Source organism: Belonocnema kinseyi, chromosome 6 (assembly GCF_010883055.1).
Source record: "Belonocnema kinseyi isolate 2016_QV_RU_SX_M_011 chromosome 6, B_treatae_v1, whole genome shotgun sequence".
Classification (NCBI taxonomy): Eukaryota; Metazoa; Arthropoda; class Insecta; order Hymenoptera; family Cynipidae; genus Belonocnema; species Belonocnema kinseyi.
Genome location: NC_046662.1, coordinates 3,890,812 through 3,904,879, shown reverse-complemented (window position 1 = coordinate 3,904,879; position 14,068 = coordinate 3,890,812). Strand labels below are relative to the sequence as shown.

At 31.1% G+C, this 14,068-nt stretch overlaps 1 protein-coding gene across 1 annotated transcript in view; it reads right to left on the bottom strand.

Annotated features, from left to right (window-relative positions):
- Positions 1-435: 435 nt before the first annotated feature.
- Positions 436-14,068, bottom strand: part of LOC117174244 (hemocytin) — a 56,256-nt gene continuing 42,623 nt past the window's right edge. The window contains exons 39-43 of the mRNA XM_033363148.1: positions 9,272-9,549; positions 6,941-7,219; positions 5,166-5,277; positions 3,101-3,250; positions 436-645 (exon numbers count right to left, since the gene is read on the bottom strand). Of these exons, the coding sequence (XP_033219039.1) occupies positions 455-645; positions 3,101-3,250; positions 5,166-5,277; positions 6,941-7,219; positions 9,272-9,549 (1,010 nt within the window). The 3' untranslated portion in view covers positions 436-454. The remainder of the gene's footprint in view (positions 646-3,100; positions 3,251-5,165; positions 5,278-6,940; positions 7,220-9,271; positions 9,550-14,068) is intronic.

The following is a 14,068-nucleotide window of genomic DNA, read 5'->3' as shown; positions in this document are numbered from 1 at the left end:
GGTACCTTATTAAGGAGTTTCCTATACAGGCACCTATATAGGATCATATGTCCTTTTCTATAGGTGGCACCTATAGGTGAAACATATATGATCCTATGTAGGGTCCTATATAGGAACTTATACAGAAATTCTAGACACGAATCTGCAGATTCGTGTCGAGAAACATGTCCAGAATCCTCTGAGGTTCCTGTATGGGAATTTTTAGCTAGGATTACAGATAATCAAAGCAACTGTAAGGATTTCAAAAAATTAGATGAAATTGAGGGAATTATAATAGGCATTAAAAATTGAATTATTTTCAATTCTATAATGTTCTGAAGAGAACATCTAAACTCAATGCCTAGCAGATTAATTTTTTTTAAGAGATCAAACTATACGGTGGTAGTTAGGTTTTTAATGAAACGAATCTCATTATTTTTGTACAAGTTTATTAACTCTTAATATTAATACAAATCTATCCTTTAGTGCCAAATTTCCGATTTTTAGTTTGATTTTTAGCTGAGGAACATGATTCACAAGAGCAGGCAGTTGGTACAGTCAATTGTTTTTTCAAAATTGTTCCATCCTCGCAGGTTAGATCCACAAGTAGTCCTGTGTAATTCGAGGGTTGGCAACATCGACAGTTGCTTTCTTGACCCCAAGTCGCTTTAAAAAGATTTTAAAAAGATTTTGAAGAAAAAACTTTGATTTTTACATTTTTTGTTAAGTTTTTTAGTTTTTTGTGTTTTCCATTTATCTCAGGGCCTAAAGGCTTTTAAATTTCGGAACATTTTGCATGTTCACTCATTTACAACTGTATCGCTCTGGCGAAAGTATCGGATAGGAATTCCTTCTAAACCAATTCGAAGTCATCCGAATCATTCCGGAAACTGTATATGAACCAATCCAAATTAATTCAAGCCAATCCGAAAACATTTCTACATTTGTTCCACCCAAATCGGTCCAAATTTAATCCCACTCAACACAGTTCAATCCGATCTTCCTATCCAAATGAATCCTAACCAAATTATCAATCCGAATGAATCCGAACTCAGAAACATCTAAAACGATTTTCAGTCCGATTGAATCCAATTAAATTCGAACTTGAATTCATTCAGATTCATTCGTATTGAAAATTCAGTGTATATCAATATAAGTTCGGATTGATCCGGATTCATTTGTATTAAAAATTTGGTTCGAATTGAAAGTTCTTGTTGAACTGGATTGAATCAGATTATTTTTCAACCGATTTGGGTCGAACGAAATGTAGAACTTTTTCGAATTGATTCGAATGACCTGGATTGGATCAGATATAAATACCGGAATGATTCGGATTTGTTAGGAAAAACTTCCTATCCGATACTGTCACCAGGGTGGGTAACAGGCTTCGTAGGCCAAAATCCTCTAAAACATGCGAAATAAGAAGATTTTTCACGAAAATAGGAAGATATGTTAATTCTTTTAATTACAGTTAATGCGGGCCATGCATTTTCAAATTGATTTTCTACTTAAGAAGACGAATTTTTAACAAATGACATGATTTTTCAAAATAAACAAAAATAAAACAATTTAAGAAAGCAGTTCAACTTTCAACCGATTAGTATAATTTTCCTAAAAGGAGGTAAAGTTTTAGCCAAATAAATCAATGTTCACATTAATCTTCTGCCAAAAAGAGAATAGTCAAATCCAATAGTTAAATTTTCGTTTAAGGAACACTGATTTTTAACCCAAAAAATTTAATTTTCAACCAAGTAGATTAATTTTTCCCCAAAAAACTCGAATTTTCAAGCAAATAGTTAAATTATCAACTTAAAAAGATGAATTCTTTGAGAAAATGTAATTTTTTGTATTTCGAACAAACAATATTTAAATCTTAATTTTTAGAAAACAGTGGAATTGAACCAACAAAATAGTTTAATCCTCAACCAAAATGTTGAATTTTTAAGCCAAAAAGAGAAATTTTGTTAAAAAAAGATTAGGATTACTTTTTAGCCAAATTTTTGCATTAATAAGAAACTAATTAAATTTTCCACCAGCTAATAACATTTTTACCAAAAAATATGAATTTTCAACCAAATAGTTAAACGTTACACTAAAAACTATCAATTCTAAGCGAAAATGTAATATTTCTACCAAATAAAAATTCAATTTTGAATTTATAAAAAAATGAATTTAACCGAAAAAGACGAAATCACAATTACAATAAATTTAATTTTCAAATAAATTGTTCAATTTTGAAGCAAAAAAAAAAACAAATTTGGTACAAGACAGTAGAAATTTTAACCCAAGAATAATACAGATAAATTCTCAATGATAAAGATAATATTGTATATTTCAGCTAACGACTATTTAATTAAGAATTAAAAAAAACAACCAGTGGGCACAAAATTTGACGACGTCTTTACGACATAGTTACGACATCCTTACGACAACTTTACGACATCCGATGTCCATGTCGTTTCGGTGTCTGAACGATAGGGTAAAAACGTCGTCAGATCATACGACTTATTTACGATATCGTAAAGACCCCTTAACGACATGGACATAGGATGTCGTAAAGTTGTCGTAAAAATGTTTTCACGATGTCGTAAAGACGTCGTCAAACTTTGTGCCCACTGGGCAGTTGAATTCTACTTAGAAATAGAAATGTTCAACCGAAAATAAAATAATTAAACTTTCAATTAAAAAAAAATTCATAAAAATAATTACATTTTCAACTAAAGCGATGATGAGAAGATGGACTTTTCCAAAAAATTGTTGACTCTTCAAGAAAATGATAAAATTCTTAACCAAAAAAAAGATACATATTTAACATAAAATACATGAATTAGATTTTTTGATGGGATTTTATTAAGTTAGCGCTTATTTCGACAAAAAAGAGAGAAAAACAGTTTAAATAAACATTGGAGTTCATTTTGAATACTTTAAAAATAATATGTTAAAAACCCGGGAACTTTACTCAGAAAATAAATTTAAGTTTTCATTGCATTTTTTGATTTCATACTACATAAAGTGTCCAAGATTCAAAATTCTAGGCCCTGATTTATACAAAATTAGAGACAAAAACGCATTTTGTTTTACAGAAAATATACATTTCCTGATTGTGCGAAAAGTTTCTTACCAAGATCGAAGTGTGTTGAAGACGCACAATGCCCCAGACATTCTGTCAAACCACTAATAGGTTGCAAATTCTTACACAATCGAAAACCCTTCTTGGTAACAATAATACCCACAGTCGCATTCAAATCCATCATTTCAGCAGCACATTCATCTGCAGAATTATAAGAATAATAGAATCATTCGAATCATTTGGATATAATAAACTCAACATATTTTACAATTCGTCGAATCCATTTCAAATCAGGCGCGAATTGAAAATTTTCCCAGTGGGCATAAAATTTGGCGACGCCTTTACGACATCGTTACGATATCTTAACGACAACTTTACGACATCCTATGTCCATGTCGTTAAGTCGTCTTTATGATATCGTAAATATGTCGTATCATCTGACGATGTCTTTATAAATTCGTAAAGGCACTCTACCGACATGGACATAGGATGTCGTAAAGTTGTCGTAAACATGTCGTAACAATGTCGTAAAGACGTCGCCAAATTTTGTGCTCACTGGGTTAGTTTTGCTTCATTTTCTTAAAATGAAACATCACCTGAGTATTAATTTGACAAAGCATTAATGTGCGGAATTACGCCGTTTTCAAAAAAAATCGAACCCAGTAGCACTTCAAATTCATGGTCCCAGCTGAAAATTCATGGGCACGAACCTTAGAGGTTTCTGAACATGTTCCTGGATGCGATCCTGCACATAAACCTGCACAGGTAATCTTACGGGTAATGTGCAGGAATTTGGCGAAGGATACAGTAGACGATCCAACAATGGAACCTGTACCGACAAAGGAACCTTTGGCTGATGAAGTATAGGTTCCTTTGGGAAGTTAATTGAAGCGCGAGTTCCTGTACAGAAACATGCTCCATTCTAAATGTCTGGATTTTTTTATTTATTCATTAGAATGTTTATAAATATAATTTCTATCCATAATATTCTGCAATTCAGAAAATAATAATGTTTAAAATGCCCTCTTTAACAGAAAAGCGGACATTTCGCCAACTTTGAGTTGACATAATATTATCGAACAAAAATTCCCCATTGATTCACGATCAAAATCGAATTTTCTGTTGCTCAAAGTTGGCAAAATGTCCGTTTTTCTGTTAAAGAGGGCATTTTAAACATTATTATTTTCCAAATTGCAGGCTATTATGAATAGAAATAATATTTATAAACATTCTAATAAATAAACAAAAAAATCCAGACATTTAGAATTGAGTACACAATCTTTCCGTCGGTAGTTGATTTTTGAGATTCGGAAATCCAAAATCAATCAACAAGATATTGAAGATTAAAGATTCTTAGAAGGCGATGTCCTAGGAATGAAGAAAGCAAATAGCAATCATCGCATCATGGCCATCAATAAAAAATACGTTAAATTTCCTAAAAACTTCCTTCTGTTGGGTGTCGTTCACTGGTTTTAAAGGTAGAATAAGAATATTTGAAATTTATTAAATCTGCTTAAATTTGAGACTAATATTTATTTAATTATACTTCAAAACATAATCACAGCAGCAAAATGACATTAAATATAACATTTACAACATTCAATCAAACAAAAAAACCTAAAAATTTTAGCTGAAAAACTTCCGTTATGAAAAAAGTAAAAAGAAGAAGAATATTAATGTTTTAAAACCCTAGAAAATTAATATAACAACTTCTGGAATTTTCTCGAAAAGTCAAAGTTCAAATTTGGACTCCAGAAAACAGAATAAAAATTTAGAAGGGATGCACTTCATCCGCACGTATGCGCCTCGCACTTCATCTGCACGCGAGCAAGTCGCACGAAGTGCAACATATATGTCCCGCATATGCGGACACACCTGTTTGGTGATCTGCGTGACACGCGTGACGACTTATTCGCACTCGTGTCTGCACCGTGCATGCATATTGTTATCTGTTGCTTTTCAGAGGATATTAGGCGAAACGTATATTTTTGATCTGAGAAAAAGAAAAAAAATATTTTTCTCTAAAAAAAAAGTTTGTGCGACTTGAAGTGTAGAACCTGCCTGATTTGAAATTGAGTCAATCAAATTAATATCAATGAAACTATTTTTTTCTTACTTCTGTCGAGAGAAGAAATATTACATCGGTTACAACAACCGTCGTTGTAAATAGAGTCGAATCGGCAACCTGTTAATTCTGGACAAACAGGTAGGCTGCTAGTCACGAGGAACTGAAATAATATCAAAATGTAGTTACTAATATTTAAAAACAGATTTAAAAATGTTCGCAAACTATAAATAAGTTAAAAACTAAATCTCAAGAAAACTGATTAACCTAATTAATTAAATTTTTAAAAAAATAAGAAACCACCGACAAAATGTAGACAACATACTCATTAATATCTCCATTTAAATTAAAAATTATATAAAAAAGGGAGAAAATGAAAGGAAGACGAAAGAAGAAAGGAGATTTGAAAGTTGCCTTCTTTTTTTCCCCTCTTTTATTTATTTAATTTTTTTTAATTAAACAAAGAAACTTAAAAGTTTGTTGACGAAATTTATTCGTTTTATTCTTGACTTTTCTTGTAATTTTCAAAAATTTCGTAGATAAATTTGATTCTTGGACCGAAAATTAAGCATTTTTACCCAATTTTCCCCTTTTCCTCCTTTTTTACCAAAAAGAATAATTTTCGACCAGGAAAATTTTTTATTTTAAATGAAAAACAGAAGAATATTAATGCAACAAGACAAATTTTTGCACGATATAATTTCTCTCAAAATTAAAAAAGATTGATTAGTTAAGAAAGGACAAAGATTTCGACCAAATTGTTGAATTTTTGGCCTGAAAAAATGAATTTCTTACGAACTAGTGGATTTTTCAACCCGAAAATATGAATCTTTCACGAAAAAAATAATTTCGATCCAAAATAGTTGAATTTTCAACCCCATACGACGAATTTTTAACAAAGTAGGTTTAACAACCTAAGAAATGAATTTTCAACTAAAACGATAAATCGCTAATCTAATAAAATATAAAAATTCCAAGAACAAATTTTTTAAAATAAACTGTTGAATTTTTCAAAGAAAAAGATGAATTGTCAACAAAAAAGGTCATTTTTAATTAAGTAGTTTGGTTTTTAACTAAAAATGTTTTTCCAGTCAAGAACGAAAAAATTATTTGAACCAAATTTTTTAATTTTGAAGCGAAAAAAAAATTATTTTCTATAAAAAAAAGTTAATTTTCTACCAAATGGTTGATTTTCTAACCCAAAAAGATTCTTAAGTCGAAGAAAGAAAAAAATTCAGTTAATTGCATTTTTAAACCAAAAAGACGAATTTAGAACAAATCAGTTGAATTTTTATAAAAAAAAAAATATCCATTTTCAAGTAAAAAGTTATATTTTCAACTGAGGAAGACTAAGTTTCTACCAAAAGAGATACATTTTTTAACTCAAAAGACGAATTTTCAACCAAAAAAGATTTTTCAGTAAAGAAAAAAAAATTAAAGAAAGTGTAGAATTTTTCAGTTAAAAAGATTAATTATCTACAAGAAATTTATTGAATTTTGAAAAAAAATTTTGATATTTCAAAGAAAAAAAATGCAATCAAGAAGAACTACAAGTTTAAAACAAAAAAGATTTTTCAGTACAGAAAAAACAACTTTTTTCAAATAAATGGTTGAATTGTTCACTAAAGGTTGCTACTAAAGGATGAAAAAAATCAATGAAATTGCTGAATTTCCAGGAGTAAAAGACGAATTTTCTACAAGAAATTTATTTTGAACAAAATAGTTGATTTTTCAACAGAGAGGTTTTTCTTGTCAATAAATGTTCAGTTGATTTTTCAACTAAAAAATAGTTTCAACAAAAAATTAAAATTTTCAAAACTGTATACCTGCTCATTTTGTTTGACACATTCAAAAGTTGTGCAGTTGTCATCAGAAGCCCATTTGTCTCCCGATTTGTACAATGTGTCACCAAAAACGCAGAATTTTTGTTCACATTTTCCACAGCAAGAAATGCTCTTGTCAAAAGATGGTTGATATTCATGTCCTCTTTCGCACACTGTGTTGCATTCTTGATAAAGAATTTGTTTCTCGAGTCCGTTCACTCCAGTCACGCACTCCATCAAAGTACAAATGTCTGTGGCATTTAGTGCCCACTTTTCGCCCGCCTATACAAAAATTATTATTTTATTTCTAATTTGGGGTTTTAAAAAAATACATAAACTATAAACCAAATAGTTTAATTTTCAAAAAATTTGTTAAGTTGGAGATAAATTTTCAACAAAATAGTTGAATTTGAACAAAAAAAATATAAATTTTACAGCAAAAATGGAATTTTTAAATCTTGAGTTTAAACCAAAAAGAAATAGTTCAGCGTTAAAAAAATAGTTCAATTTTTCAATAAAAATTATTAATTTCCAACGAAAAAATTGTTTTTAAATTTTCATTTAAAAATACTCATTTTCAATAAAAACAATTTTCAACCAGTTGAATTGAACTAAAAAAGACGAAGCTTTAATCAAATGGTTACATTCTCCACAAAAATGATGAATTTTCATTAAAAATTGAATTGTTAAACTCACAGTTTGAAAAACTGATTTAAAAAAAGGATATTTCAACCATTTCAATTTAACTCCTAAAGACAAATTTTTAAAAAATCTTTCAATTTACAAAACAGTTGTATTTTCAAGAAAAGACTTAATTTACGACGACCAAATAGTTGAATTTTAAACTAAATTGATGAATCTTTAAACAAAAAATATTATTTTTCTACAAATCAGTTCAACTTTAACTAAGAAGTTGATTTAGAAAATAATTTCTCAACAAAACATGTAATGGTTATTTTAATTTTAAATCAAAGACAGTTTAGTTAAACCAAAAAAGACGGATTTTTAGCGGAATAGTTCAATCCCGAACCAGAACAGATTAATTTTCAACCAAGCAATTGCATTTTGAACCAAAAAGAGTGAATTTTGAAGCAAGAAGATTAATTTTCTTCTGAAAAAGATGAATTTTTAAGCCAAAAAGATGAATTTTCATCAAAACAATTTAACTTGGAAATAAATAGTTAATTTTTTAACCAAACAGTTGAATTTTCTAACAAGATAGTTGATTTTTCAACTATAAATATGAATTTTTATCAAAAAAGTTTTTTTTCTACCAAATTGTCGAATTTGTGTGCCAAAACGAAAAATTTCCTACAAAAAGTTTAATTTTCAAACCCGTAAATATAAATTGTTAACAAAAAAGTCCATTTTTGAACAAACAATTGCATTTTTAAGTAAAATAATGATTCTTCAATCAAAAAAATGAATTTTTCACAAAGTATTTCAGCTTTATAGCAAGTTTTTGATTTTTGTACAACAAAAATAAATAAATTATCAACGAAACATGTAATAGTTAATATTTTAACAACTGCCACAAAAGATTTTCAATTGAAAAGGATCAATATTTTGAACAAAAGAACATAAATTTTCAACCAAAAAAGGAATAGTTATATTTGCAATTGAAAAATTAATTTGCAACAGAAAATTAAACAAGTTTTCAACAAAACAGTTCAATTTCCACCTAAATACTAGAATTTTTAACCAAACGAGATGATTCTAAACAAAAAATATAATGGCAGACATTTCAACCAAAAGAAATGAGCTTTTAACCAAGAATTATTGGATTTTCTTATTAAGTTCAAATAATTCGGTTCGCATGCATGCGAAAAAACGAGAAGAAATTGATTTTTGTTTGTTCAATTGATGTTTTTATAGAATTAAATTGATTCCAGTAGGCACAAAGTTTGGCGACATCTTTACGACATCGTTACGACATCTTTACGATAACTTCACGACATCCTATGTCGATGGCGTTAAGGTGTCTTAACGATATCGTAAATAAGTCGCATGATCTGACGATGTCTTTACGACATCGTAAAGACAGCGAAACGACATGGACATAGGATTTCGTAAAGTTGCCGTAAAGATGTCGTAGAGATGTCGTAAAGATGTCGTAACGATGTCGTGAAAACGTCGCCAAATTTTGTGCCCACTGGAATATTTTGCATTTAAAAATCGGAGGGACGGTCGAGTCAAAAATAACTAAAAATAGCCACACGTAATATTTGGACGCTTTTTAAGAGAAATGAAAAAAATATCCTGTTCATTTCCAGGTTTCCCGGTTAAGCGACCCCCTGCACTTCAAAAATTAAAAGAAATATGACGCCTTCTTACCTTATATACATTTTCTCCATCTCTACACGCAGTTTTTTTGAAAGCGGGACAACATTCGTGATCAAATACGATTTCTTCAATCACAAAATCATTTATTTCTGGTCGCGGGCACAGTTTTGTTACGCATTGAGATGTTGGTTTATTTTCTAAAAATTCGCACGAACAAGTTTTACATTTTCCATCCCTCCATTTCTCACCGATTTTTTTGGGCAGCGTGTTTTCCAAGAAGGATGCATCGTTCGAAACAGAAGTGTACAAGCATAAATCGTTGGGTGGTTCTGGAAAAATGTGAATATTATTTATTTATAATTTGAAAATGTTTAATATTATGTTTGCGATTCCCAGTTGCGAATTCAGGTTGGCACCAAGAGCAAGTACGTTGGTCCAAAGGCGGACCGACTTTGGCCCGCCGTAGATCGGCAGCCAAAGTTGGACCACCTTTTATATTTATAAGATACTTTTGTCAGCCCAACCTAAACAGCCAATGTTGGCAGACAACGTGGGACCGACTTTTGGCCCAACTTTGGCCCGAACATGGACCAACCATTAGGGCAACTATGGGAAATCTTTCGTTAACGAGTAAATCCGACTACTGGTCCAACTCTGGGCCAAAGTCGATCCAGATATCAGCATGAAGAGATTGAGAAAGTTCTGAAGAAGTTAGGCTGACTATTGGCCCAACAATGGCCCAAACATGGACCAACCATCGGGGCAACTATGGGACATCTTTCGTTAAGGAGTAACGCCGACTACCGGCCCAACTCTTGGCCAAAGTCGGCCCAGAGGGATGGCCCAGAGATCGACCTGAAGTGATTGAGAAAGTTCTGAAGAAGTTAGGCTGGCTATTGGCCCAACAATGGCCCAAACATGGACCAACCATTGGGGCAACTATGGGAAATCTTTCGTTAACGAGTAAATCCGACTACTGGTCCAACTCTGGGCCAAGTCGACCCAGATATCAGCATGAAGAGACTGAGAAAGTTCTGAAGAAGTTAGGCTGACTATTGGCCCAACAATTTCCCAAACATGGACCAACCATCGGGGCAACTATGGGACATCTTTCGTTAAGGAGTAACGCCGACTACCGGCCCAACTCTTGGCCAAAGTCGGCCCAGAGATCGACATAAAGGGATTGAGAAAGTTCTGAAGAAGTTAGGCCGACTATTGGCCCAACAAGGGGCCATGGTGCCAATGGTGTCATTTCAATGGATTTAATATGGTTTCAAAAGTAAGCAAAGGAATTTAAAATCTTAGAAATCATTTTAAATGATTTTAAAAAAATCAAAAGAATTTAAGGATTTTCATGTAATTTAAAAATATTTTAATGTATTTAAACAGACTTTCAGGAATTTCAAGGTACTTAAGCGGAGTTATTTGATTTAAAAAAATTTTTAATTCATAAACGAATTTTAAAATATTTCAAAATATTTAAAAGAGTTCAAGATATTTTTAATAAATTTAACAGATTTTAAGTAATTTCGAAGAATTTTTTAGGAATTTCGATAGAATTTAAAAAATTTTTAAGATGCTAAAGTAATATTATGCGCGTAGCAATATTTTTTATAGAATGGTTCACAGAAATTTGCAGACGGCCATACACAGCTGTCGGTTATATTTCAGATTTTTCTTGTAATACTTCCAGCTAGGTTAGCCGAGAGAGGCTTCAGGCGTTAAAAATGGGGAATGCGAAACTTATAGGGTTCGAAGCCCAATCGTATTCTCTACTATAAGATTAGTTCTATAAAATTTAATGGATATTTTTTCCCCTGTAATTGCCATAGTTGGCCCGATTTTGGTAATGGATATTGTACCAATGATCGGGCCAAAGTTATAATTTTGCCGTTGGGTCGACTTCTAGTAGTCATGGTTGGGCCAACCATGATATCTAATAGTCGGCAAAAATAGTTGGGCCATAGTTATCATTTCGGTATGTTGGCCAATGCCTGGTCGGCAAAGTTAGCCCAACTCCGAGAAAGTTGGCCCGACTATGGCTCAATGGAAAACTCGCACCTGGGTTATGGGAGTTTGTCCCGGCCAATAAGATTCTGCGAGGTCACTTTCATTCGGGTCTCTCGCTCGAACCCTCTCTACCACTGAACAGTGGGAGAAAAAGCACATTTTTTGGACAAAAATCGACGACAGTGCAATTCATAACGGATTTTCATTTTTATTTTTTTCAGTGACCGCAAGGCATCCAGGTATAACATTTAACTGTGAAATTTTTATTTTGACTTAACGTAAATTTGTTTTTGAGCAACAGACTTATAACTTTTTGTTGCTAAACTTTTCCATGACATCATTTCCTTTAAGACTTTGAAATTCATTAAAAAAGGTCAAAACTCAATGTAAAAACTAACTTAAAAATAATTTATTAGTGGGTTAGTGTAACAACAAAATTTTTAATAATGTTATAACCAAATTAATTAACAAAAGTCTATTTTTCGTGATTTGCAATGATAAGCTAATTTTGACCCATAGCTTTTGTATAAATTATTTCAGATAATGATGCGCACTTACAATAAGTTAAGAATAGCTAATAATTGCCAATTATTTAAACAATTTCTATAAAGAAATGCACATTTTCACCATTTTTTTATGAAAAGGCTTGATTTTTTTTGCGGAATCAACTTAAAATCTTTTTCCTACGATTCTTTGCTATAATATTTTTGATAGTGACCAAAAAATGTTAATTATTTAAACCATTTTTATAAATAAATGTAAATTTTGACCATTTTTTGTTGAAAAGGTTTGATTTTTTTACGGAATCAACTTAAAATGTTTTTCCTAAGACTCCCTACTATCATATTCTTTATAGTGAACAAAAAATGTTAATTATTTAAATAATTTTTATAAAGAAATGCGCATTTCAACCATTTTTTTATTAATAGGCTTGGTTTTTTTGCGGAATTAATTCGAAACATCTTGCAACAGAATCTATCCCATCATGTTTTTAATAGTGACAAAAAATAATTATTATTTAAACGACTTTCATAAACAAATACACATTTTGACTATTTTTTCATGAACAAGTTAAATTTTTTTCGAAATCAATGCGAAATATCTTGAAAAATAATCCTGGCTGTCATAGTTTTTCTAGTGATCTGATATATGACAGTCAGGATTTTTTTGCCGAAAATGGACAAAGATTTAGTGATCGCCAATTCTTCATGAATCGTAGCATTTTTTTCTTTTAATGTTTGAACCAAAAAATTCTGTGTAAATAAGCCCAAGTTTGCACGATATGAACTTTCACGAGAAAATGGTCAAAATGTGTATTTGTTTATAAAAATTGTTTAAATAATTAACATTTTCTTGTTACTAAGAAAAATATGATAGCAAGAAGTCGTAAGAAAAACATTTGTAGTCGATTCCGCAAAAAAATCAAGCCTTTTATTTTTAAAAATTGTTAAAATGTGCATTTGTTTATGAAAATTGTTTAAATAATTGGCAATCATTATCTATTCTTAACATATTATAAGCGCACATCATTACCTGAGATACTTTATACAAAAGCTATGGATCCACATTAGCTAATCATTGCAAAACCCAAAATATGACTTTTGTTAATTAATTTGTTTATTACAATATTAACAAACTTTCTATTACTCGAACCCACTAATTAATTCTTTGTAGTTAGTCTCAACATTGATTTATGACCTTTTTTAATGAATCTCAAAGTCTGAGAAGGAATGGTGTCATGGAAAAATTATTTTATATAATAATTTTAGAAGTCTTACGGTCAATTCTAAAAAAGAAAAATCAAAATCCGTTAAAAATTGCACTATCAGTCATCACTTGTGACCTTTTCTTAACCCAACCTTAATGTGCTGCATTTTTTAAATTGATATTAAAGCTGGTTTAAGTTTGGACCCTTGTCACTGGGTCTGGTTTTGTCTCCTACTGGGAGAGTTCTTGAAAAAGCCAAATAAGACAAGTATCAACAGCGCCACCTGACACACAATCACAAAGTTATTAGAGTAATTTTAATAAAAAAGATATATGAATATCAAATCATTTTAATCACAAATACTATTCTAATGTGCAAAATTAATTGTTTACTAAAAGATTTCTCTGAATTAAATGTGCACTGCTACAACTGTTCAGTACCAGATCTGAATTGTTGTTCTTGATTTATTCTAGAACACATGTGTAACAGAATTCTAGAACTTCGATATCCATTATTACGGCACAGTTCTAGAACAAGCTTGGTGCAAATGTTACTGACCGTCTGTGATTGGTCAAATCTAAAACAATGACACAACAACTGTTCTGGGACAGTTATTAATCCTTGCCCCCAATTTGATCTAGAACACACTTGTAACAGGGTTCTAGAACTTCGATATAATACTATTACGGCAGAGTTCTAAAACAAATTTGAAACAAATATTATAGAACGTCTGTGGTCAGTTTTTTCTGAAACAATTCCATAGCAACTGTTACAGAACAGTGCTGTTACATTTTTCGAGAACGTTTCTGTCACAATTTTGTCACAATGTTCTATAACAGTATTAACTTTTTGCTCTAGAATAGTTCTGTCACCATCTTGTAACAACTGTTATAGAACACAGTTCCTTTTTTGATCTAGAACAGTTACAGAACGTGTTTGATGGGTTAATTTTCTAGTTTTTTCTCTAAGCTGGGGGGAAACAGAAACTCTGTAAACGTTCTGAGGCTACACTTGTACTGAGCGGCCCGAGATACGAGGGTAGTTCAATAAGTCCTTAGAATGACCAACAGATGGCGCGCGAATCGCTCCAAATCATCTGTTTTCAGTCAGCACCACTCCCAACTAGATAT